The sequence below is a fragment of the Oncorhynchus nerka genome, linkage group LG2 (genome assembly GCF_034236695.1).
Source record: "Oncorhynchus nerka isolate Pitt River linkage group LG2, Oner_Uvic_2.0, whole genome shotgun sequence".
NCBI classification, from domain to species: Eukaryota; Metazoa; Chordata; class Actinopteri; order Salmoniformes; family Salmonidae; genus Oncorhynchus; species Oncorhynchus nerka.
The window spans coordinates 58398765-58425897 of NC_088397.1; the positions used below are offsets into that span (position 1 = coordinate 58398765).

Consider the following 27133-nt stretch of genomic DNA (forward strand, 5'->3'; position numbering starts at 1 on the left):
CACAACAGTGGTAGGCTTGATTACCAACAACGACGAGACGGCCTACAGGGAGGAGGTGAGGGCCCTCGGAGTGTGGTGTCAGGAAAATAACCTCACACTCAACGTCAACAAAACTAAGGAGATGATAGTGGACTTCAGGAAACAGCAGAGGCAACACCCCCCTATCCACATCGATGGATCAGTAGTGGAGAGGGTAGCAAGTTTTAAGTTCCTCGGCATACAAATCACAGACAAACTGAATTGGTCCACTCACACTGACAGCGTCGTGAAGAAGGCGCAGCAGCGCCTCTTCAACTCAGGAGGCTGAAGAAATTCGGCTTGTCACCAAAAGCACTCACAAACTTCTACAGATGCACAATCGAGAGCATCCTGGCGGGCTGTATCACCGCCTGGTACGGCAACTGCTCCGCCCTCAACCGTAAGGCTCTCCAGAGGGTAGTGAGGTCTGCACAACGCATCACCGGGGGAAAACTACCTGCCCTCCAGGACACCTACACCACCCGATGTTACAGGAAGGCCATAAAGATCATCAAGGACATCAACCACCCGAACCACTGCCTGTTCACCCCGCTATCATCCAGAAGGCGAGGTCAGTACAGGTGCATCAAAGCTGGGACCGAGAGACTGAAAAACAGCTTCTATCTCAAGGCCATCAGACTGTTAAACAGCCACCACTAACACTGAGTGGCTGCTGCCAACACACTGTCATTGACACTGACCCAACTCCAGCCACTTTAATAATGGGAATTGATGGGAAATGATGTAAATATATCACTAGCCACTTTAAACAATGCTACCTTATATAATGTTACTTACCCTACATTATTCATCTCATATGCATATGTATATACTGTACTCTAGATCATCGACTGCATCCTTATGTCACTAGCCACTTTAACTATGCCACTTTGTTTACTTTGTCTACATACTCATCTCATATGTATATACTGTACTCGATACCATCTACTGTATGCTGCTCTGTACCATCACTCATTCATATATCCTTATGTACATATTCCTTATCCCCTTACACTGTGTATAAGACAGTAGTTTTGGAATTGTTAGTTAGATTACTTGTTGGTTATCACTGCATTGTCGGAACTAGAAGCACAAGCATTTCGCTACACTCGCATTAACATCTGCTAACCATGTGTATGTGACAAATAAAATTTGATTTGATTTTGTACCAGGTGGGCTCCATGCCACCCAGGGACTCCAAACCTTCACAACAGGGAGAACAAACATACTGGAAAGAAAACGTATCATAAAACAAAAATATAAAAGAAGGAACTGTGGTGGTGTAATATTTAGTCTACTACCTCACCCACAGCATACCATGGGTCATCCTCAGTCAGTCCCATCCTCCCCTGAAAGCTTGATTCAGTATCAGCATCTCCAACTGGAGCATCAAGCAAAGGCATCATGCCTGAAGCCTTCACCACATCTGTAACAGACTTCTTAAAACACGGTATGATGCAAGCAGCACAACACATCAATAATAAAAATACAAGAATTAGGGTCAGAAATCCATTAACCACCATACCAGTGTACTTACCAAACCAGGCTCCCAACCAAGAGAACAGTCCAGACTCCTCCACCCCCGCCATGGTCCTCATCTCAGCAGATAGTGCATCAAGCCCACTAAGGGCCTTAGATATACTACCATCAGGACTGGTGTTATTAGGAATAAACGTGCAACATTGTTCACCGAAAATCTTACAGACACCCCCCTTACTGGCAAGAAGCAATCCAAAGCAAGTCCATTCTGTCTGGCAACCCTAGATGTGGCCTCCAGCTATTTAGACATACCAGTGAGTGCATCACGAGAGTAATTCACAAAACGCTTTTGATTATAGTAGATATAATTAATCCATGCAGTCTGTCTTGCATCCACTATGGCTGGACCTATAATAGGTAGTAAGTGCCAGAGTCAGTCATTCCTACCCAAGGCCTGAAACTCATGAGGAACCCCCACTGGCACCCACAACAGATTAGTGTGTATGTCAACTACATCCTCCGTCCATGGAGCACTACGTCTATGTTTCCCATGGGATGGAATGTTTTCAGGCCCCCTGGATACAGAACCCAACAGCTGTTCAGCAGCAACATCAACAATGGTCAGTGGAATTATCAGACTGGTCAGAGCACACGTACCTTGTCAGTCTCCTCTAATTAAGGGTCTCAGTATTCTTTTGTGTCCACATATCCACCACACATCGGCCAGACCACTAGTTTGGTTTAGGCCTGCAACTGCCCAAGTGGCATTGATGGTCATGTTACTACTGCAATCAGCTTCAGGCAATCTCCCATAGTCTATGCCATTACCTGTACCCATGATGCAACTGTAATTGCCCCCATATTCCTTAACACCCCAAGGGGCTCGATGAGGAGGTATTGTAGGAAACACAAGGCTCAAAGAGGAACAGAGGGTTGAATTGGGCTTAACCTGGTAAAAACTTCTCAGAATACATAACCACCCCTCTCCTTCTCCTATAGCAAATGGGTGTGTAGCCAGAACAGGTCTAGCATGACCACATATAATGCAGTCCTTTCTTTTCAGGGTCTTAGCTGGATACCTCATAAGACAGCCACAAATTGTCCCTACCATCAAAACCAGTCTCAGTGCCTAATTGATCAATAGCTGAATAGTCTCTAACGTTAATTACCTGAATGGGATTTGACACAGTGGTGGTGGGTGGCAGACTCGTTCCAGAGGTGGTAGAGGAGTGTGTCTGGCTCTGGTTTGTCTGGGACCTCTGTGGTTTTGGCAGCACCTTCATAGAAAACACACCCATCGTGTCTGTCCCGGTCCTTTGTAGTCCGAGGGTGTAAGTGCCTGCATCAGAGAGCTTAATAGTTTTGATGGTTAGTAGGATTTCATCACCTTTACAGAGTTCAACAGTGCTCCCAGGTTTCCCTCATATCATGGAAAACCTATCCACCTTTGTGGGATCCCCTATGCTATAAGGATACCCACTTCTCCAATCCCAGAACTGTCCCAAGTTGGTTATCATGTAATTCCCATATGGACACCCTCCCCCATTACACAGGTACTCCTGTACACAGGTGTTAAAACCAAACACAAATATCTCAATTTTTTCCCTGCCCTGTTGGCTCAAAATATGTCCCAAATACTTAACATGAGTCTACCATAATTAAAACTTATCCTAGCTCATTTTCACACCACATTCATCAGAGAAAATATAATGACACTATAATGTAAATTTCACTGCCTTTTTGTATTAAATTACCTTAATATCAGTATTACAAATGACCCTAGATTCTCCATCCAAATGGCTTTCCAATGAGGCTGATCAGACCACAAAGGAAAGTTACAATGGAGGTCATAAGTCATACCACCCCTTCCAAAGAAGTGTTTCTTACTATATTAAACAACATTCCTTTATCAAAATATTTCACCTATTTAATTAAGACTCAGAAAATAAAAACGTATAATATTTCATATGTGAGTGTACCCCTTTAAGATATCATGTCTCTGGGAAAATGGAAATGTACAGCCTCCAATCATTAGTTTTAAATTTACTCGATGTTTCATGTAACTCATTCAATCTTTCTCCAAATTGTCTCCCCCAAATTCTTCTTAAAAACCCTGCCATTAGACACACACAACTGTGAAAAACGTACACTGTCCCTTTAACATCAAATAAACTCAGCCTGCAATCCACTTTGCGGGCCTTTCATTGTTCCCCATGATGCAAAACCTACAAATATTTGAATTACAATCCGAATGAATTTTAGTCTATGTCACCAGTATTTAACCAGGCTCCCCGTCGACTGGGAGCCCGTTGGGTGTGGCAATACTGCCCTCTTCTATCCATCGTCTGTATAATTTCTCCTTTCTTTCTCCAATCTTTTCCCTCTTTTCCTCCATTGGCCTCTAATGCGGATTTCAATGTTTTCAACACATTCTCTGCCTCCTGGTTAGCCATTGTCTAATGTATTTCAATTACTTGTTTAATTTGAATACAATATAAATTATCAGGTTCAATTGTGTGCTGCCTTAGAATGTGTCCCAATCTAGCCACTGTCTAGTAAACATTGTGCACTTCTCCTTTACCGTTTCAAAACATAACCTAGGTCTCACACCTGTTATTTACCCGAAGGTCATACAAACTTGGTATTAGTACATCGACTTAATACCTAATGTACCACAATCATACGGTTCGACTCCCTCAAACCTTACAAATATACGTCAGTTCGAATCACTCCAACCTGCAAACATATACGGTTGAATCACTCCAACCTGTAAACATATACGGTTGAATCACTCCAACCTGCAAACATATACGGTTGAATCACTCCAACCTGCAAACATATACGGTTGAATCATTCCAACCTGCAAACATATACGGTTGAATCACTCCAACCTGCAAACATATACGGTTGAATCATTCCAACCTGCAAACATATACGGTTGAATCACTCCAACCTGCAAACATATACGGTTGAATCATTCCAACCTGCAAACATATACGGTTGAATCACTCCAACCTGCAAACATATACGGTTGAATCACTCAAACCTTACAAACATACGTCAGTTCGAATCACTCAATTTAAATAATAAAAATGCGCAGTTATTTATCCTCCCTTACTCTTATGCAATATAACCAGGTACTATAACCCTTATAAGGATCTAGAAACCTTTCATTCAAACTTGATACCAGCTACAACTGAAATATCTAATGTACTACATACAGTGGGGCAAAAAAGTATTTAGTCAGCCACCAATTGTGCAAGTTCTCCCACTTAAAATGATGAGAGGCCTGTAATTTTCATCATAGGTACACTTCAACTATGACAGACAAAATTAGTAGAAAAAAATCCAGAAAATCACATTGTAGGATTTGTAATGAATTTATTTGCAAATTATGGTGGAAAATAAGTATTTGGTCACCTACAAACAAGCAAGATTTCTGGCTCTCACAGACCTGTAATTTCTTCTTTAAGAGGCTCCTCTGTCCTCCACTCATTACCTGTATTAGTGGCACCTGTTTGAACTTGTTATCAGTATTAAAGACACCTGTCCACAACCTCAAACAGTCACACTCCAAACTCGACTATGGCCAAGACAATTATTAGGAAATGGAAGACATACAAGACCAATGATAATCTCCCTCGATCTGGGACTCCACGCATGATCTCACTCCGTGGGGTCAAAATGATCACAAGAACGGTGAGCAAAAATCCCAGAACACACGGGGGGACCTAGTGAATGATCTGCAGAGAGCTGGGACCAAAGTAACAAAGCCTATCATCAGCAAGGGCATTGAAGATGAAACGTGGCTGGGTCTTTCAGCATGACAATGATCCCAAACACACCGCCCGGGCAACGAAGGAGTGGCTTCGTAAGAAGCATTTCAAGGTCCTGGAGTGGCCTAGCCAGTCTCCAGATCTCAACTTCATAGAAAATCTTTGGAGGGAGTTGAAAGTCTGTGTTGCCCAGCAACAGCCCCAAAACATCACTGCTCTAGAGGAGATCTGCATGGAGGAATGGGCCAAAATACCAGCAACAGTGTGTGAAAACCTTGTGAAGACTTACAGAAAACGTTTGACCTCTGTCATTGCCAACAAAGGGTATATAACAAAGTATTGAGATAAACTTTTGTTATTGACCAAATACTTATTTTCCACCATAATTTGCAAATAAATTCATTAAAAATCCTACAATGTGATTTTCTGGATTTTTTTCTTCTAATTTTGTCTGTCATAGTTGAAGTGTACATATGATGAAAATTACAGGCCTCTCTCTTCTTTTTAAGTGGGAGAACATGCACAATTGGTGGCTGACTAAATACTTTTTTGCCCCACTGTATGCTTCAGCAACCATCCAATGTAACACAGGTCTTTTTAATTTGTTGGCCTGCAAATTCTATCCGTAGATCATTCACTTTGATACAGCGCGCCCACTTATATCCCAGTGTTACTGCACTCTCTAAATTTACCCAAAGTAAATATCCATTTATACTAGAAAATTTTCCTCATGCATACCAGTACACAGCATTCATTGTTACATTGCGATCCTGCTCACACACACACACTAGTGAATTCCTTTAACCAATCCGATTCACCGTCATTCAAACAACTGGGTACGCGTTACACCAACCGACCCATTTAGTACATTACATTCGTTGTTATACCATAAGAGTGATCGATCAGTTCAAAATTGCATTTACCACTATGTATTCCTCATGATCCTTTAACAATATAAATTAATAGAATTTGGTTACTTACATCAAACAGGTGTCTCACAAAACTAAATTCAGCTATGTTGCATAACACATACATACATCCACACAAGCCAACAGCAGATAATATTCAATCACATATATGGTAACGGGCTATAGTGCATAACACAGAATCCTCATAATAACTACTTGTTATTATTCGTAGACCAGTCAGTCCTTTACAATACCAATAATTACATACGGTTTAGATCCTCTCGAATTTGGCAATTGAACTAATAAGACCAGCCTCGATGAATCTATGGAAGACACACCAGTTAAGTAGACCAGAACCAGAACAGAACAGAACTTTTTTCAACGGTAAACGGCCTCAGTGAACTATCTTCATTTATCCACCATCTTTGGTAGACCTACAACTAAACTGGCTGCATTTAGACAGGCAGCAACAATTAGTATTATTATTTATTTATTTTTACACTAATTGGTCTACACTAATTGGTCTTTTACACTAATTGGTCTAAAAGACCAATATCAGAATTGGGTTGCCTGTCTAAACGCAGCCATAGATGTGCAGCTTGAACGAAGCCTTAACGGCTAGGTGTACTGTGCTCTGATTGGTTAATAATGTGTGGCACATGGTATATTTTCACCTGTAGTAGCGAGGTTCTGTACAGAAGCGCGGACGGAACAGGCAACAGGTCAGATGGACTAGACCTGCGCGATTAACGGAATGTGGTGTTACTAGCACAAGCCTGTAAAATTACAGGTAAGCGAAATTATAAAACAATAGTGAATAGATTACTTGTATATTTTATTTGATATTAAACTGAATGATTCTTGAAATTAAAACAAATGTATAGCCTTCATATTTTGCTGTAAACTATTTGCATGGCTACTGTATTTTGCCAAGAATGTATGGCTACTGTTAATAAGACACAATACCATCATTTACTCATATGAGCTATATCCTCATTACAATTGCCTTTGTTAAAACATAACTGAAATAGTCCTATGGGAGTGGCAAGATCAGAAAAATACTTTGACCCTGGCGTTGAATATCAGCTAGCAAATCTTAACCTGCCTCATGACAATGAAGTGTTATTGCCCATGTTACCTTAATGCCCCCAGCGTATGTGTATGTCTGAACAATTCCTGCAACAATGTTTACAATGCAGTTTGTCCTAAATGGATTGGGAATGACACATTTGTTTTTCATTGTGTGTCAGGTGACCCACCATCAAAGTCATACTTCTATGTCAGAAGTGGTGAGCTGAAGTAATGACTAACTAGATGATCTGTGGTCTGTCATTCTGAGGAAATGTCAGCAGGTTTTTACCCCACCGGCACAATGGCTATTAAAGCTTTGTACACGCAGTACAGCAACTGAATATACTGTGTGGTGATAACCTGCATAGATTTATTTTCCCTTCTTGTGAACCCTCAAACAATATTTTCCAAGACTTTGCTTTCAGCCATAGAGCAGGCGGATCACACACATTGGCATGCTAGGGGTATGAGGGTTCAAGTATTTTGTCTCTCTTAGTTAAACATCTGTGAAATACATAGTACAAGACACAATGGAGGTTATTAATTTAATATATTAAGCGCTTGGGACTGGAAGGTTCTATCTGCAAAAAGCAGATTCTGAGATAAGATAATTGACTTAAAAGTGGTGGCCGGTAGCCTAGCAGTTAGAGCCAGTAACCAACTGGTTTCTGGTTCAGATACCGGAGTTGACAAGATGACAAAACGATCGATGTGCCATTGAGCAAGGCACTTAACAATAATTTGCTCCAGGGGTGCCATACTACTATGGCTGACCCTGTAAAACAACACATTTCAGTACACCTATCCGGTGTATGTGACAAAAATAGTTTTGCCAGTAAAGTAACTGAGTGGTTAAAAGTGTTGAGCCAGTAACCGCAAGGCTGCTGGTTCAAATCCCCTAACTGACTAGGTGAAAAAAGTCTGTGCCTTGAGCAAGGCGCTTAACCCTAATTGCTCCTGTATGTTGCTCTGGATGAGAGTGTCTGCTAAATGACGTAAATGTAAACGGTTCTGTATCCTCATTGGTTTGAATGATGTCAGCAATTTTTATATTGTATTTCTTTGAATTTAACATGAATTGGGGTATTTACAGTATCATATAGGTGACAAATATGCAGGTAGAATCTTAAGTCCTAATCTCTCGATATTGTGCATATCTCACATCTAGTGAATCATACATTGGAACATGCTATACAGTAGGAGACTGATAACCACTGATAAGGCATTTTATTCCTTTTCTATCCAGTATCGACTGTATTGTTATTCCCCTTTAGAACACTTGTCTTTTGAACCAGAATAGATGGTGTCGTGTACTATCCATTGTCTGAATGACCTGCTACTGCCCTGCTATTTGCATGAGATCAGTCTAGATTGTGCCAGGTTGAAAGACAACAAACGTTATCACGAACTTCACATTCAAATTCAGAGCTCAAGAGCTGAAGATTGCAGGTTGGATGTATACTTTACATAAATGCTTGTGGATAGGGGACTTAACTTCCACAGGGAAATGGCCTGGTCAGGATGGAGCACTGTAACGTGACAATGCCTCAGCAGTGAACAGAACAGGACTGCTATTGTGTATACTGACCTACTTAGTAGCCCCACTCAGGTGTTGAAACCAGAGTAGAGGCATTTCTTATAAATCAGGTATTACTTTATTATGGTCTCAGTCACAACACCACAAGAGCTACTTCAATATAATATTTGAGGTTTTTATCTCACGTTTGTTAGTTGTGCATTCATTCACACAATATTGAAAAAGGTGTGAAGAGGGATGTTCAACAACATCGTTACCTACATTATTTTACATTTTCCAAAGACATACAGGAGAGGCTACTCTATCTATACCAACAGGTATATGGTTAAGTAGGATGCAGTGTTAAGGAGGGATATCATTTGTATTGTCTATCATTCTCGCTGAAATTGATCCTGCTGAAGGAGATTAGAGTAGCGTGCTGTAATCTGAGTCACGTGTGGCCAGGAGAGTAGTTAGCTAAGATATCACACAGAACATTACTTAGCTACGATACCCTGTTATTCTCCACTAGCTCTGCTACCCATTCATCAGGTCCGTGTGAATCTGACTGTCATATAAAAAGGTTTAGAAAAGTGTGTGTGTGTGTGTGTGTAATCAAATTTGATTAGCTAAGTTTTATTTGTGGACAATTAGATATAGTAATTAGAAATAGTAACGAGTGATATATAAGTTCCAAGTTTAGTTAATGATTTTATTCATACATCAAGTTGTTTGTATTTCTTTTTGACAGGGAAAGAACGGTTCTCCACTACCAACTTCTTTTATTACCTTGGACTTGAGAAACCTTCATCTTTATAATGCCAAAGAGTGACACATGGCCCGGTGGCGTCACCATAGGGACGATCACTGGCATGGACAGTGCGGGCAGCTGTGACAGTGTTTTCAGTATGAACTCTGGATTTGTAAGTACATTTGGTCATCCTCACATTTCTCAAGTTGTATTCCTGAACCTGCATAGGACAGCAAGCTGTCCCAACAAGAAATAGATTTTGTGACAAATGACTGCATCTCAGAATGAACTGAATTGACAATAGCTTCAGGGATTTGTGGGGGACAGTTTGACATTTTGGCAATGAAGCCCCTTTTTCTACTCACTCAGAGTCAGATGAACTCATGGCAACGATTTGTTTGTCTTTTAAGTTGGTCTGGTGTGTCTTACAGAGTGACAATAGCCTCAAGCACTTGTCTGCTGAGGAGAGGGCATGTCTCATGTTCTTGGAGGAGACCATAGAGTCCCTAGAGACTGAGGAGGACAATGGACTGTCCAATGATGAGCCTGACTGCCTGCCCACCACCGGCAACGTGGCCACCAAGATGGCCCACCTCTCTGCCTCCATGGGCCAAAACAAGCTCAACAGTGAGTGACCTGCCCAGGAGGGAATTACATCCTCTTAAATATCAACATACCGTATTTTAGTGGTGTGCATTCATGGATGCCAAAGGAAGCCAGTCTTTCCTAAAAAAATTACCAAGAAAAAGATACAATTATTTATCTTTCATCTCTCTGTGTTTTCATAATTTCCCTTTAATTCGGAAGAGGCTGAATGTACACTATATATACAAAAGTATGTGGACACCACTTCATATTAGTAGATTCGGCTATTTCAGCCACACCCATTGCTGACAGGTGTATAACGTTGAGCACACAGCCATGCGACCTTCATAGGTTGACTTTCAACGTGGCACCGTCATAGGATGCCACCTTTCCAACAAGTCAGTTTGTTAAATTTCTGCCCTGCTAGAGCTGCCCCAGTCAACTGTAAATACTTTTATTGTGAAGTGGAAACGTCTAGGAGCAACAACAGCTCAGTCACGAAGTGGTAGGCCACACAAGCTCAAAAAACGGGACCACCGAGTGCTGACGCCCATAGCGGGTAAAAATTGTCTGTCCTCGTTTGCAAGACTAACTACCGAGTAACAAACTGCCTCTGGAAGCAATGTCAGCACAATAACTGTTGGTCAGGATGAAATGGGTTTCCATGGTCGAGCAGCCGCACACAAGCCTAAGATCACCATGTGCTATGCCAAGCGTCGGCTGGAGTGATGTAAGGCTTTGGCGGATGCCAGGAGAGCGCTGCCTGCCCCAAAGCATAGTGCCAACTGTAAAGTTTGGTGGATGAGGAATAATGGTCTGGGGATGCTTTTCCTGATTCGGGCTAGGCCCCTTAGTTGCAGTGAAGAGAAATCTTAACGTTACAGCATACAATGACATTCTCGATGATTCTGTGCTTCCAACTTTGTGGCAACAGTTTGGGGAAGGCCCTTCAAGAGTAGAGGCTGTTATAGCAGCAAAGGGGGACCAACTCCATATTAGTAATCATGATTTTGGAATGAGATGTTCAACGAGCCGGTGTCTACATACCTTTGGTCATGTAGTGTATCACGGTTCCTAGGCAAATTAACTAACAGGTTATAGAGCAAACAACACAATTATCACAACACACAGGTTGTGATATGGCTTTTTGTCCTGGCTTCCATAGTGATTTTTACCCACGCACCGCTACTGTAGTACATTCATCCATTTCAGCAGGGGAAAAAAGCATCTAATGATCATTTTGTTTGTCTTTTAGATGTATCAAAATATCCCAGTGATGAGTACGGTTACCTGGTTCCTACTCCGTTCATCCTGGCCAACAGCACCTCCTGCATCCTGTCCAAGCCCAGGCCAGGAATACCCCCAAATAATGAGAACTCTCACCCAAAGCCCCAGGTCATTGCCTTGGACAACACGCCATCTCAGAGCCATCACCCTTGTGTACCCCCTGAGGTCAATGTTGTGGTGATACCCCCTCCATCAAAGCCCAAAGACTACCCTTGTCAGAGACCACCCCCTTCACCCAGGGGCCCTCTGTCCAATGAGGCCCTAGTGCAGCTGAGGAAGAGTGCGTCCATGAAGAGAACCCTTCAAAGTGCCACAGCTGAGACGAGAGACTGGAACAGGCAGCCCTCTTCATCAGCCGTTCCCATTGACCTGCACCATGGGAGCACACCTAGAGACCCGTCAGTCACCCCAGCCCAGGTCACACTCCCCCAAGAGCCCAGCAAGCAGAATGACAGTCCTCCAGTAGTGTTCCCAAAACCCCCCAAAATACCCTCCCACATTGCCCTGAATACCCAAAAGGTTACAGCCAACCCCACCACAGACTCCAGTGCCCCTTCCTTGAGCTCATCACCCACTGACAGGCATTTGTCGGACTCCCAAAAGGTGCGAAAGGAGGCCCTGCAGAAGCTGGGGCTCCTGAGAGACAATAATGAGTCCCAACCTAACTCTGTTACGCCACTGTGCTCCTCCAAATTTCACTCCACCTGTGACCCAACTTCAGCCAGTGTGGGAGTTAAAGCTCAACCCCACGGTAACTCAACAAGAAGCCAGCCCTCATCCACCTCCCAAGGACCCAGAGAACCTAGCAGCAGGCCGGTACAAAGCAGCAGCTTCCTACATCGCTCTAGGAGTGAGGAGCAGCCCCCCATACCGCCCTCACACCTGACCAAACCCAGTGGGGTCAAAGCTGTCACCCTAGAGCGTTCTGAGGTGGGGCTTGGGACCTACGTGGCCGACCACCGGAAACCTCCCCAGGGTGGACGTTGCACCCCACCTGCTCCCACCAAAGCCCCAGAGCAGGAGAAAACAACCCTCGCTGCCCAGCCAGTGTCCACCCACAAGACCCCGCACTGCCCGGGCTTCAGTGTGGTGATGGTGCCCAGCATGGGAGAAGACAGACGAGAGGCTCTTAGGAAGCTGGGGCTGCTGAAAGACTAGGCCTGGAGAGAAGGTATCTCCTCCCAGTGGTTAAATGGATACATAAAAGGGGTATCAAATGGAACAGACTTCCACCACCGTAGGCAGAGAAGCAGCATAAAGAGGGAATTGAATGGATTTCTGTAAATATTTTTTAGCACTGAACGTGCTGGTTTATCAGGAAAATACCTTATTTTTTCCTTTTCTGTCTGTAAAACCTCTTACTGCAGTTTAGTTTATGTCAGTTGTTTGTTAACATGATATTTGCAAATTGTTTTTTAAGGATTTTGCTGTTACAGAATCAGTCACTGCACACTTATACAGTAGATCAGAGGAATGAATGCAACAGGCTTATTCAGAGAGGTTGGGTTAAATGCGGAAGACACATTTCAGTTGAATGCATTCAGTTGTACAACTGACTGGGTATTCCCCTTTCCTATTCATCATATTTTTGGTATAATTGCTGTGTATAACAGACTGCGTTCATGGTATGCTTGAGATGAGAACATGTATTTGACCATACATATTTTGTCTTCTCTAATGCATATTTGTTTTTGGTCCATATCTCTAAAGGCCATACATGCAATTGTGTTAGAATGCTTGTGTTGGAATGCTCTCTGGTAATTGTCATATCATCAGTGGTACCACTGCAGTTCTCTCTCAGTGAGGTATTATTATAGTGGAGCCGTATCCATGTCTGAGCCGAGTACTTTGCATACGATGGTGTCACATCTCGCAACTGAAAGAACCGCGGTCGGTCAAGTCGTATTGAACAATAGATTAAAAAAATCTAGCCATTGCCTAAGTGAGAAACACGATACGGAGAAAGAAGAGATGGTTTGATTCATCGATATTCAGATGAAAGGGACACACAACCCTGAATGATTTTCCATTGTGATGGTAATGTATGTGGTTAGGGACATTACCTTAATATTCAGAATTGTCAGAGGTACTGGAATTTGTCATTTTCTGGAATGCTAAATAAAAAAAAATTGCAGAGGGAGCTTGGCTCAGATTGCTTGTAAAAACCAGTTCAAGTTGGCTGTGTCACTCAGCTCCCTGGAGATCACAAGGTCGCTCCACACTTGTCTTGTTTGCAGACAACAGGGAGGTTTGTCTTTGACACATCTTTTCAGAAGCCAGGAAACCGGAGGCTAACCTACACGGTCATCTGTGGCCTGTTAACACTCTGCTAATATGACAACACCACCCTGGCCGCAGAGCACTCGTTGAGTCATCCATCTGATGTCACATTGAAACTGGTCTAACATGTTTGGCTCTCAGATCTAATTTCTTCCCTGATGGTGAAGATGACCTTCCTATTACTGATGCTCACAGCTAAATATTTTACAACCAGACGCATTCTGTGAAGTGATTGAGAACTAGACATGAAATGAACAAGATCTACAGAAAATATATTGTATTAACAGTTCATCCAAAAACCACAACAGTGATAAATAATACATTCAGGGTTGGATAAACCATATCACAGCATTAAGAGTCAGTGCAAGCACTATGGTGTGTGGCATTAGGTAGTAGCATAATGTTAGCTAACATTTAAAAAGGTACTAAAAAACAAACACACCAGTAACATCACATTGCCAGACCAAGTGTCCATGTAAATGTCACATTATATTGCTGGTTAGCAAAAGTTCAATAGTTCACCAACACCACAGGGTCAATCACAGTGAATTAACGAAATACTCTACCAAAACAAGTCAACAAATAGTGAGGTCTCTAGGAGTCAAAACGGGTGGCAGGTAAAAATTGAGAGGTTGCAGAAGAGTTCCCCTCTAGCCCAGCTCTCTCAGTTCCCCTCATAGGGGATGTGCGTTTTGCTTTTCTTCCTCTTCCCCTTGCCATTGGATGGGGTGATCCCCAGTGACTCGAGGCGGAAGGGGCGAGGGAGGAGGGATTCAGTGCTGAGTGAGGGGCCGATGTTGGAGCCGCTGGAGGTCAGGTGAGGCGTCCCGTTCCCCTGGGGTGCTGAGTGAACTGCTGCAGGGGAAGAGGTCATCAGTGGGACAACAGCAAATATAGGGCAAAGGATCTGTTGAAGTTAAGTGGATAGCAGGCTAGATCTTTTTAATGTTTCCAGTAACTGACTTGGACCCTTATAAAACAATTGTATACTAGCAAGCAGTACGTTGGTATTATATGTGGTGCTATAATTGTCACATTTTATTTGAATGTTCATTCCAAAAGTATCTGAATTGTATTATTTTCTTATAATTTCAGGCACCTCCCCCTTCGACCTGCACACCTTATTAAATACCAATTCATAGTTTGCCTGTTTTTGTGTTAACATTAACTACACCTCAGTCACAGTTGTGCTTCTACATCTGCATTGCTTGCTGTTTGGGGTTTTAGACTGGGTTTCTGTATAAGCACTTTATGACATCTGCTCATGTAAAAAAGGGCTTTATAAATACATTTGATTTGAGTTGTAACTCCAGTGACAGTTGAACTCAGATAAGAGTGTATAAGAGTGTACAAATAGTTTATTTGTGTAAATACAGTACATTTTTAGTGAGCAGATCTGCTTTCCCTCCTGTAGCCTGGGCTGTGGGGTCAGGGGAAGGGCCTGTAGCGCCTGGTCTTACCCAGTCCCTTCAGTGGCTCACCGCCCAGCAGCTGGTTGGCTCTCTTAGGCTTGAAGTAGTTGCTGGCGAAGTTCTCGCTGTCGCTGCGGTTCAACATCTCCTTATATCGGTCCTCGTCATCCTGCACAAAACATAGGCAACAATGAGGGACCATAGACATTTGATGTTTTAATTCTCATATCCCATATGGAACGTTTTTAAAAAGATGAGTACCCACCTGAAAGGACTCTCCTGTGTCAGCCACTGAGCTCCTGCGTACAGAGAGCCTCTGAGCTGAAGGAGCTACTGCTGAAAGAGAGACGGGACAGAGGATCCACGCAATCTCAACATATAAATCTACACAAAAAGTCCATCCACTAAAAATGTGAACATTAATCCTATCTTCAAATAAATCCTCACAACATAATTTCTCCCTGTCCTACACTCACCTGATGGCAGGGCCATTTTCTGCACCACCACCTCAGGCAGCCTCCAGGTGGCACCGTCTTCATCCCAGGTGGCCTCCTTCCGCAGGCGGTCCAGGTTGCTGTAGTTGCAGTCACGGCGGACCAGAGGGGCCATGCGCTCCAGCAGTGCCTGCAGCAAATGGCCCTCCCTCTCCAGCCTGCGGACGGTGGCCAGGTAGTCGTTTCTCTCTAGTTCAAACTCCGCCTGCAGGTCCCGGATCTCCAGCTTGGCCGCCTTCAGCTGTGAAATCACATCAGGAGAACACCACTTAAAACTAGACCATACAGGCTTAGGTTTACTCTTAAATCTTATATCTATATCACAGTTCATAATGTATTCTTAACAGAATCAGCAATCAGAATCAATAATAAAAATATGCATAAGAAATCTGGTACAGGAAAATGCGTGCTAGTAGATAAATCATTCATCTGGCATTTATTTGCCATGAAGACGTCCCACCTTGCCCTGGGTGTTCTCTAGGAGCCGACTCTTAGCATGGACCTCCTCCTGGATGGAGTCGTAGACATTGAGCATCACATTGTCACTCTCCTCACGGTTCTCTGCCAGGGCCTCAATCAGCTGCTTCTTCCTCTGGTCTGCCAGGGTCTTCCTCTGTCGGTGTCTCTGCTGTAACTCCTTGTTCCGAGCCTGCTCCCCTCCCACCACTTCCTGCTCCAACTGCTGCAGCCTGGAGACAGGACAGGGCACCAAGTCACACTATCACACCACTGGACATGATGTTATACAAAGGGTATATTGTGGATGTGTGGTCACTCACCTCTCGAGGACATGCTTCTGGTCCAGAGGGCCTGGGGTGCCAATGGGAGGGGAGTCTGCATTCTCCTCCCCCTCAGACTCTGTCTGGACACTGGTCACCTGGCGAGATGTCTGTGTCTGGCTCACCTACAAGAAGAGATCACACGTCATTAAAGGGGCCGCTCCATTCTGATGTATACTTCTACAAAATGCATGCATAACCTGTTATCCACAAGTACTGGGAACTTGAGGCATGTGTACCTTGGCCAGGGCTGGTTCCAAATCCGCATGCTCATGTGGGGCAGCAGTGACACAGCATGATTCCTCCTCAAGAGCTTGTTTCATAACAATGGAGATCTCTGACTCTAGGCAATGAGAAAACAAGGCATAGTATCAAGTACTAGAGCAACATCTATACACTTGAGTGCTAAAGGTATTTATCTTAATAAAATATCTTATTAAAATCCTTAGGTTTGGTTGTCTAACGGTGTGATAATGAATTGGTTGGTTATTCTAATGTAGACAGGGATGTTGTAACGGTACCAGCCGTGGTAATATAGTGCCCTCTGCTGGCCCTAGACTTCTCTAGACTGGACAGCTTGGTCTCATATGAAGAGCGCAGAACAGCTATGTCCTCCTGTAGCTTGGCCTTGGACTCCTGCTCAGCGTTATACTCAGCCTGAAGCCTGGCCAGCTTCTCCTCATATTCCTGGAGGTCACAAATAGGTCAGTTCATCTACCCCTCCCACTCAACAGCCTCTCAGTCAACTAACCCAGTGGAAGAGTACCCTACCCACCTCTTTAATCTTCTCCTTCTCCCCCTCAGTACTGCTAGACTGTGGCCTTGATGGACCAACAGAAGGCCCCGCAGACAACTGACCAGCCAGAAGTGCTGATGAAAATGGTACAATTGAGAATAATCCAATTTTAGACTAGACATAATAACCTAGCAGTTTGATCTTCTATGTGAAAACTCTTACTCTCAATGGTAAGACAAAGTGTGGAGAAAAACATGGTTCTCACATGACAGGTTGCCACTGCCCAGCTGGCCAGAGATGAGGGCGCGTAGTTGCTTGATTTCCTCCTGATACTCTCGGAGCAGGGCATCCTTGGGGTCCTCATTGATGCGGGGCCTGTTCTGGATGTTCTTGGCCCTGTTGGCGTAGCGCAGGGTGCTCAGGCTCTCCTCATAGTTGTTGTCTGCAGGCGAGAGGCAGGCCACCATCAGGGTGCGAGTGTTCCCTCCCAGGGAGTCTTGCAGCAGCCGGGTTAGCTTGGAGTCTCGGTAGGGGATGTGTTTGGAGCGGCCATCCACCAGGGCAGAGATGACGTTGCCCAGAGCCGACAGGGACAGATTGATCTTGGTGGCCTCACGGAGCCGCTCCCCGGTGGCACCAGTCTTAGACTGCCTCTCACTGCCTGCCAGGTCCACCAGGTTCAGTTTTCCAGCACGCAGGTGGTCCTCGCCAGCTGAATCTGAGACCACAGGACACAGACAGTGAATGTTTGGCCTCAAAGCCAAGTGCTAACACAGACAAGAACACGCATTATGGTTGAGTTAGCTGTCATAATCTGCCGTACTAGTTCCTCTCCCTTCTTTTGGACCCTGAGATCTAGATACATTCGGAAAGTATTCAGACCCCTTCTCCTTTTCCACATTTTGTTACATCACAGCCTTATTCTAAATGTGATTAAATTAACTTTTTTCCTCATCAATCTACACACAATGCCCCATAATGACAAAGCGAAAACAGGTTTTTAGGAATTTTTGCAAATGTTATAAAATAAAAAACAGAAATACCTTATTTACATAACTATTCAGATCCTTTGCTATGAGGCTCAAAATTGAGTTCAGGTGCATCCTGTTTCCATTGATCACCCTTGAGATGTTTCCACAACTTGATTGGCGTCCGTCCACCTGTGGTAAATTCCATTGATTGGACATGATTTGGAATGGCACAAACCTGTCTATATACGCTCCCACAGTTAACAGTGCATGTCAAAGCAAAAACTATGCCATGAGGATGAAGGGATTGTCCAAAGACCCCCGAGACAGGAGTGTGTCAAGGCACAGATCTGGGGAAGGGTACTGGAGCACTGAAGGTCCCCAAGAACACAGTGGCCTCCATCATTCTTAAATGGAAGAAGTTTGGAACCACCGAGACTCTTCCTTGAGCTGGCTGCCCAGCCAAACTGAGCAATCGGGGGAGAAGGGCCTGAGTCAGGGAGGTGACCAAGAACCCGATGGTCACTCTGACAGTGCTCCAGAGGGACAACCATCTCTGCAGCAGTTCACCAATCAGGCCTTTATGGAGAGTGACCAAACGGAAGCCACTCCTCAGTAAAATCGCTGCCAAAGGGGCTTCAACAAAGCACTGAGTAAAGGGTCTGAATACTTATGTAAATGTGAAATTCAATTTCAGTTTGCAAAAATGTCTAAAAACATGTTTTTGCTTTGTCACTACAGGGTATTTATTGTATGTCGATTGATGAGGGGGAAAAACTATTTCATAAATTTTAGAATAAGTCTTTAACATAACAAAATGTTGAAAAAGTCAAGGGGACTGAATACTTTCCAAATGCACTGTATATAAGCTTAGCTGTCAATCATGGTGTACAACATTGGCAGCTAACAGCTGAATTGCAGCCCATAGGGTGGAAGTCGGAAGTTTACAAACACTTATTTTGGAGTCATTAAAATTTGTTTTCAACCACTCCACAAATTTCTTGTTAACAAACAATAGTTATGGCAAGTCGGTTAGGACATCTACTTCGTGCATGACACAAGTCATTTTTTCAACAATTGTTTACAGACAGATTATTTCACTTAATCACAATTCCAGTGGGTCAGAAGTTCAGAAGTTTACATACACTAAGTTGACTGTGCCTTTAAACAGCTTGGAAAATTTCAAAATTCCATGGCTTTAGAAGCTTCTGATAGGCTAATTGACATCATTTGAGTCATTTGGATGTGTACCTGTGGATGCATTTCAAGGCCTACCTTCAAACTCTGTACCTCTTTGCTTGACATCATGGGAAAATCAAAAGAAATCAGCCAAGACCTCAGAAAAATAATTGTAGACCTCCACAAGTCTGGTTCATCCTTGGGAGCAATTTCCAAATACCTGAAGGTACCATGTTCATCTGTACAAACAATAGTATGCAAGTATAAACACCATGGGACCACGCAGCCGTCATACCACTCAGGAAGGAGACGTGTTCTGTCTCCTAGAGATGAACGTACTTTGGTGTGAAAAGTGCAAATCAATCCCAGAATAACAGCAAAGAACCTTCTGAAGACGCTGGAGGAAACAGGTACAAAAGTATCTATATCCACAGTAAAACGAGTCCTATATCAACATAACCTGAAAGGCCACTCAGCAAGGAAGAAGCCACTGCTCCAAAACCGCCATAAAAAAGCCAGACTACGGTTTTCAACTGCACATGGGGACAAAGATCATACTTTGTGGAGAAATGTCCTCTGGTCCGATGAAACAAAAATAGAACTGTTTGGTCATAATGACCATCGTTATGTTTGGAGGAAAAAGGGGGAGGCTTGCAAGCCAAAGAACACCATCCAAACCGTGAAGTACGGGGGTGGCAGCATCATGTTGTGGGTGTGCTTTGCTGCAGGAGGGATTGGTGCACTTCACAAAATAGACGGCATCATGAGGAAAGAAAATGATGTGGATATATTGAAGCAACATCTCAAGACATCAGTCAGGAAGGTAAAGCATAGTCGCAAATGTGACTTCCAAATGGACAATGACGACAGGCATACTTCCAAAGTTGTGGCAAAATGGCTTAAGGACAACAAAGTCAAGGTATTGGAGTGGCCATCACAAAGCCCTGACCTCAATCCTATAGAAAATGTGTGGGGAGAACTGAAAAAGCTTGTGCGAGCAAGAAGGCCTACAAACCTGACTCAGTTACAGCTCTGTCAGGAGGAATGGGCCAAAATTCACCAAACTTATTGTGGGAAGCTTGTGGAAGGCTACCCGAAACGTTTGACCCAAGGTAAACAATTTAAAGGCAATGCTACCAAATTCTAATTGAGTTTATGTAAACTGCTGACCCACTGGGAATGTGATGACAGAAATAAAGCTGAAATAAATAATTCTCTCTAATATTATTTCATTTCACATTCTTAAAATAAAGTGGTGATCCTAACTGACCTAAGCCAGCTACTTTTTTTGACATTTAGGATTAAATGTCAGGAATTGTGAAAAACTGAGTGTAAATGTATTTGGATAAGGTGTATGTAAACTTCCGACTTCAACTGTATGTAAATATACAGTACCAGTCAAAAGTTTGGACACACACCAGTGGTTAGAGCGTTGGACTAGTAACCGAAAGGTTGCAAGTTCGAATCCCCGAGCTGACAAGGTACAAATCTGTCGTTCTGCCCCTGAACAGGCAGTTAACCCACTGTTCCTAGGCCGTCATTGAAAATAAGAATTTGTTTTTAACTGACTTGCCTAGTAAAAAATTTTTTTTAAATTAATAAAAAATATTTTAAAAACTACTCATTCCAGGGTTTTTCTTTATTTTTACTATTTTCTAGATTGTAGAATATTAATGAAGACATCAAAACTATGAAATAACACATTTGGAATCATGTAGTAAACAAAAAAAGTGTTAATCAAATCAAAAGTCAATCTGGAAAATGTCAAGAACTTTTAATGTTTCTTCAAGTTCAGTCGCAAAAACCATGAGGCGCGATGATGAAACTGGCTCCCATGCGGACCGCCACAGGAAAGGAAGACCCAGAGTTACCTCTGTCGCATAGGATAAGTTAGAGTTAACTGCACTTCAGACTGCAGCCCAAATAAATGCTTCGCAGCATTCAAGTAACAGACACATCTGTGTCTGTTCAGAGGAGACTGCGTGAATCAGGCCTTCATGGTCAAATTGCTGGAAAGAAACCACTACTAAAGGACAGCAATAATAAGAAGAGACTTGCTTGGGCCAAGAAACACAAGCAATGGACATTAGACCGGTGGAAATCTGTCCTTTGGTCTGATGAGTCTGAATAAGAGATTTTTGGTTCCAACCGCCATGTCTTTGTGATATGCAGAGAAGGTGAGCGGATGACCTCCGCGTGTGTGGTTCCCACCATGAAGCATGGAGGAGGAGGTGTGATGGTGCTTTGCTGGTGACACTGTCTGTGATGTATTTAGAATTCAAGGCACACTTAACCAGCATGGCTACCACTGCATTCTGCAGCGATACGCCATCCCATCTGGTTTGCGCTTTGTAGGACTATCCTTTGTTTTTCAACAGGAAAATGATCCAATACACCTCCAGGCTGTGTAAGGGCTATTTGGCCAATAAGGAGAGTGATGGGAGTACTCCATCAGATGACCTGGTCTCCACAAACGACCGACCTCAACCCAATTGAGATGGTTTGGGATAAGTTGGACCGCAGAGTGAAGGAAAAGCAGCCAACATGTGCTAAGCATATGTGGGAACTCCTTCAAGACTGTTGGAAAAGCGTTCCAGGTGAAGCTGGTTGAGAGAATGCCAAAAGTGCAAAGCTTTTATCAGCAAAGGGTGGATACTTTGAAAAATCTAAAACATAAAATAGATTTGAATATGTTTAACACTTTTTTGGTTAGTACATGATTCCATCTGTGTTATTTTATAGTTTTGATGTTATCACTATTATTCTACAATGTAGAAAATAGTAAAAAATAAAGAAAAATCCTTGAATGAGTAGGTGTGTCCAAACTTTTGATTGGTACTGTAGCTAAATTAACAAATTAAGAAATGTGATAGTTAATAGCCATTGAGAGAGAGAGGGAATATCATGTCACATCCAGGGGGAAGCCTTTGAGACTAGGTCAGAGTAAAAGACGTGTCCTCTGAGAGTAATTGAACAAGGCACCTTGCAGCAACTGGTCTCCATTGGTAGTTTGCCAGCTACTCCTCGATCACAACCAATATGCAGAATATTATGTTATGTACACTGAGTGTACAAAACATTAGGAACACCTTCCTAATTTTGAGTTGCATCCCCTTTTGCACTCAGAACAGCCTCAATTCGTCAGGGCATGGACTCCACAAGGTGTCGAAAGAATTTGACATGGATGCTGCCCCATGTTGATGCCGATGCTTCCCACAGTTGTGTCAAGTTGGCTGGCGGTCCTTTGGGTGGTGGACCATTCTTGACACACATGGGAAACTGTTGAGCATGAAAAACCTACCAGCTTTGCAGTTCTTGACACAATGAAACCGGTGTGCCTGGCAGCTGCTACCATACCTGTTCAAAGGCGCTTAAATCTTTTGTCTTGCCCATTCACCCTCTGAATGGCACATATACACAATCCATGTCTCAATTGTCTTAAGACTTATACATCCTTCTTTAACTGGTCTCCTCCCCTTCATCTACACTGATAGAAGTGGATTTAACAAGTGATTTAAGAGATCATAGGTTTCACCTGTTCAGTCTCATGGAAAGAGCCAATGTTCCTAATGTTTCACTCACTGAACAGTTTATTAGGTACACTAATCTAGTACTGGGTCGGACCCCCTTAACTCATAACATGATGCAGCCACCACTATGCTTGAAAATATGGAGAGTGGTACTCAGTAATGTGTTGTATTGGAATTGCCCCAAACATAACACTTGTTATACCATGAAATTGTTGAATACTCCTTTCTTATTAGCTTGAAGGGCATTCTAGGGCGTGCATTATTTCCCACAGTAGAATTTAATGGCTATAGTTAATTTTCACATGTTTTGTTTGAGCTGCTTTTGAAAGCAAGTCGGATTGAAAACAGTATTGGTATTGTTGAATTTGGATTTTCATAATAGCAAGCTAGGACTGATGGTTTGTTTAGCTAAACTAACAAGTCTCTTTGTTTGGTTACCACAGCAACTAGTATCTAGTAAACTTTCTAGCTACTTCAATTGACTTTGAACACATTTCTAGTGGCAAATGTGTTAATGGTATAAAAGGGATAATCAACTCAGGGCTCTATGTGTTCCCTGAAAAATAATGCAACTCCTTGGAAGCTCAGTTCCTCTCCGCTTGCGCGTCATGGAACACACCTTCCACATCGTTCATTCTTTTCCATAGAACGCATAGGTTAGTATTGTGGAGTAACTACAATGTCGTTGAGACATCCTCAGTGTTTTCCTATCACAGCCATTAAACTCTGTAATGGTTTTAAAGTCACCATTAGCAACATGGTGAAATCCCTGAGACGTTTTCTTCCTCTCCGGCACCTGAGTTAAGAAAGACACCCTGTATCTTTGTAGTGACTGGGTGTATTGATACACCATCTAAAGTGTAAATAATAACTTCACAATGCTCAAAGGGACATTCAATGTCAGCTTCTTTTACCCATCTACCAATAGGTGCCCTTCTTTGTGAGGCATTGGAAAACCTCCCTGGTCTTTGTGGTTGAATCTGTGTTTGAAATTCACTGCTTGACTGAGGAACCTTACAGATAATTGTATGTGTGGGGTACAGAGATTAGGTACTCATTAAAAAATAATGTTAAACACTATTATTGCACACAGAGTGAGTCCATGCAACTTATTGTTACTTGTTTTGCAAATGTTTACTGCTGAACTTATTGAGGATTGCCATAACAAAGGGGTTGAATACTTATTGACTCAAGACATTTCATCTTTTCATTTGTTATTCATTTGTAAAAATGTGTGTACATTTTCCCCCCACTATGACATTATGGGGTATTGTGTGTAGGCCAGTGACCAAAAATCTAAATTTGATCCATTTTAAATTCAGGCGGTAACAACAAAATGTGGAAAAGTCAAGGGGTGTGAATACTTTCTGAAGGCACTGTATATGGTTTTTGAGGTTATTTATGCAGCTGATAGGTCTGTTTTAGTTCCATGGATTGCAAAGAGACAGAAATATGACTCAACATTCCAGCCTCCTCACTAGTTTCTGTTTAACTCACTGAATATGTGTGTATTAGTGACACATCTGTAGAGGCAGGTTGTGAATGACTGAGTTTGTGTGTGTTGATGCACAGACAGAGGGGTGATCTCACCTGTGTTGCAGATCTCCATGTGAATAGTAAAGATTGAGTGGGAGCGGGAGGAGTCCTTGTTCATCAGGGTGTAGCCCACAGATCGATTCCCCCATCCCTGCACCATAATGCGCTCACACTCCCCCACGCTGTGCACTGTGTGCAAGGAGAGGTCTCGCACATATACACCATGCTCTGGGTGCTCCTTCAGCTGACATTCGCCAACAAGCACATGCACACAAACAACAAACCTGTCATCATATGAGGACACATTAACAAACTCACAAACAGGCACACACTTCCCTGTCCTATTCTTAAGTCGCCAAGGTAACAACCATTGTGACGGAAATACAAATGCCCACCGCACAATGAAGCGGTTCCTTTCCTATCATCCCATGGCAAGAATCAACCTCTATGTCAGAAACATAAATGTGCACTACTTAAAAAATGAATACCCCTCTAATATTCTGGTACTATGCTTTCTTACCTCCATTTTCTGTTTGGTGTCATTTCCCAAAAGGTCTCGGATTTCTTCATTGTAGATCTCTAAGTAGGAAGCCCTCACCAGGAACTTTGTATTTTCTGCACACTATCTTACACAGAAGACAACTAATGAATAAGAACCTATTCTTGAGAGGAAACACTTGATAATGAAGCACATTCATGTGACCTACAGTAATACAACCTGGCCACTCAAATAGGCCCTGCCAGTCATACAAAGGCCTTGTCTGAGGTCAGCTTTTCCAACCACAGCAATTCTAAAATAATGATCCCCACCAACTTATCCTTGGTGGCATTACAATATTGAAGGTGAAGACTGTACCTGAATGCTCTCGAAGATGTGCTCAAAGGCCCTTGGGATGACCCCTCTCTGGGCTGCTGGCTCAGATACCCCCTGCATGGTGAAGGACTTGCCACTTCCAGTCTGGCCATATGCAAAAATTGTTCCATTGTACCCTTCAGTCACCCCCTGTCAGGAGAAAGAACAGTCTGTTTGCATCAACCATCAGATTTTCATCACATTCAGTGCAAAGACAAATTTACATGCTTGTAGACTTTTTTAAGGAATATATGCCGATATGCTTACAATTAATTTCAGCAGTAGATTGATAGCAGCCTCTTCTCTAAATGATGAGCTCCAAGGTCATTAGCAAGGGGATATACTGTAGCTTAGGTGGCAATGGCACACTTGGTTTCCTAACTGTGACATGTATTTCGTTTACAGCTCTACTGGAGGTGTCCAATAACCCAAGAGCTGGTGCTTCTGCTTGAAATCCACCAAAATCAAGTTGTGGAAATGTAGTAGGATTTATTGTAGGCCTACCTCAACCAAAGGGTAGGCGATCTCGTTGTACATCTGCTCAGTGGTTTGGCCAATGAAGTAGCTTCCATCAAAGGTGAATTGTTTTGGTGGCTCCTCCTTCGCCCCTGGCTTCTTGATCAAACACTGACACCTACTCGTCTCTACGGATACTACCATCTTACAATTCAGGATTTGCTCCCTATCATTCATCGGCCGACACCTGACCACTACCTTCACTGCCTCTGAAGCCATTTTTGCCTTTGTCTTCTTGGTATGTCTGATATCAGGCAAGCACTGGTGACAAGTTAGCAAGGCAGTCTGACACCAATGTTTGTCTATAAGAATTATCTCTTGATATTGGCTACAAACGTCAACATCATCATTGATATTATTGGCTACCAATGTCAATATCAATCATCAGTTGTTGAATCCATTTCAGGCATTGTGCAAGCTAACGGCAAGAAACAATAATTGTCGTTACAATAGTTTAGATTACTGTTCATTTGTAGCTAAACAATTAATCTCACTGGCAGCTATGACATACTTCATCCAGCTGACATACTATCTGATCAAAATAGTAAAGTCTAATATCAACCTGTTGATCTGGTCACAGAAGCAGGATAGCAAATCAGCATGATATAGTCAGTAGCTAAACTAGCTATTTCACATTGACCAAGTACCAAAGCAAACACAACCTGTAACATTACCGACGTTAGCTAACATATCAGGCCGCTTATCGGTTGGATTGGCAGATGACATGTCCTTCAATGAATACAATCCGTGCACAAAAACAAAACAAAACTGCTAAACAGAGACTATTAGATCGCCCGCTCGCTCTGTCTGTCTGTCTTCCCACGGCGTTCCAAGTTGCTAGGCAACCACACACTTCTGTGATCAAAGCACGTCATGTTACAAGTGCCCAGAAGAATCGTCCAATCTTCCATATCTACCCAAACAACAGATTTAGATCAAGTTCATAGAAAGATGTGTTCATTTATGCATATGTACAGTACCCGTCACACCTACGTTCTACATTGTAAAAAAATAAATAATAGTGAATACATCAAAACTATAAAATAATACATATGGAATCATGTACCAACCAAAAAAGTGTTAAACAAATCCAAATATATTTTAGATTTTAGATTCTTCTAAGTAGCTGCCCTTTGCCTTGATGACAGCTTTGCACACTCTTGGCATTCTCCCAACCAGCTTCATGAGGAATGCTTTTCCAAAAGTCTTGAAGGAGTTCTCACATATGCTGAGTACTTGTTGGCTGCTTTTCCTTCACTCTGCGGTCCAACTCATCCCAAACAATCATCTCAATTGGGTTGAGGTCAGGTGACTGTGGAGGCCAGGTCATCTGATGCAGCACTCCATCACTCTTCTTCTTGATTATATAGCCCTTACACAGACTGCAGGTGGGTTTTTGGTCATTGTCCTGTTGAAAACAAATGATAGTCCCACTAAGCGCAAACCAGATGGGATGGCG

General features: G+C 42.8%; 2 protein-coding genes across 3 annotated transcripts; one reads left to right on the top strand and one right to left on the bottom strand.

Moving 5' to 3' along the window:
* Positions 1-6882: 6882 nt before the first annotated feature.
* On the top strand, positions 6883-13531 carry LOC115138672 (specifically androgen-regulated gene protein-like). Its single transcript, XM_029675780.2, has 4 exons — positions 6883-6971; positions 9520-9691; positions 9951-10146; positions 11360-13531. Exons 2-4 carry the CDS (start codon positions 9587-9589, stop codon positions 12547-12549), a joined length of 1491 nt encoding a protein of 496 aa, XP_029531640.1. The 5' UTR covers positions 6883-6971; positions 9520-9586; the 3' UTR covers positions 12550-13531.
* A 402-nt stretch (positions 13532-13933) lies between these two features.
* On the bottom strand, positions 13934-25976 carry kif17 (kinesin family member 17). 2 transcript variants are annotated; one of them, XM_029675767.2, is made up of 14 exons: positions 25663-25976; positions 25162-25308; positions 24826-24927; positions 24360-24549; positions 17358-17810; positions 17132-17226; positions 16878-17043; positions 16596-16699; positions 16357-16481; positions 16038-16266; positions 15560-15818; positions 15349-15416; positions 15132-15252; positions 13934-14526 (listed from the first exon to the last, which is right to left on the bottom strand). In XM_029675767.2, the coding sequence occupies exons 1-14, from the start codon at positions 25891-25893 to the stop codon at positions 14336-14338; spliced, it is 2481 nt and encodes an 826-aa protein (XP_029531627.2). In that variant the 5' UTR covers positions 25894-25976; the 3' UTR covers positions 13934-14335. The 2 variants fall into 2 exon arrangements, with proteins under 2 accessions (XP_029531627.2, XP_029531619.2); XM_029675759.2 differs by having other exon boundaries at positions 15349-15419.
* Between the last annotated feature and the right edge of the window lie 1157 nt (positions 25977-27133).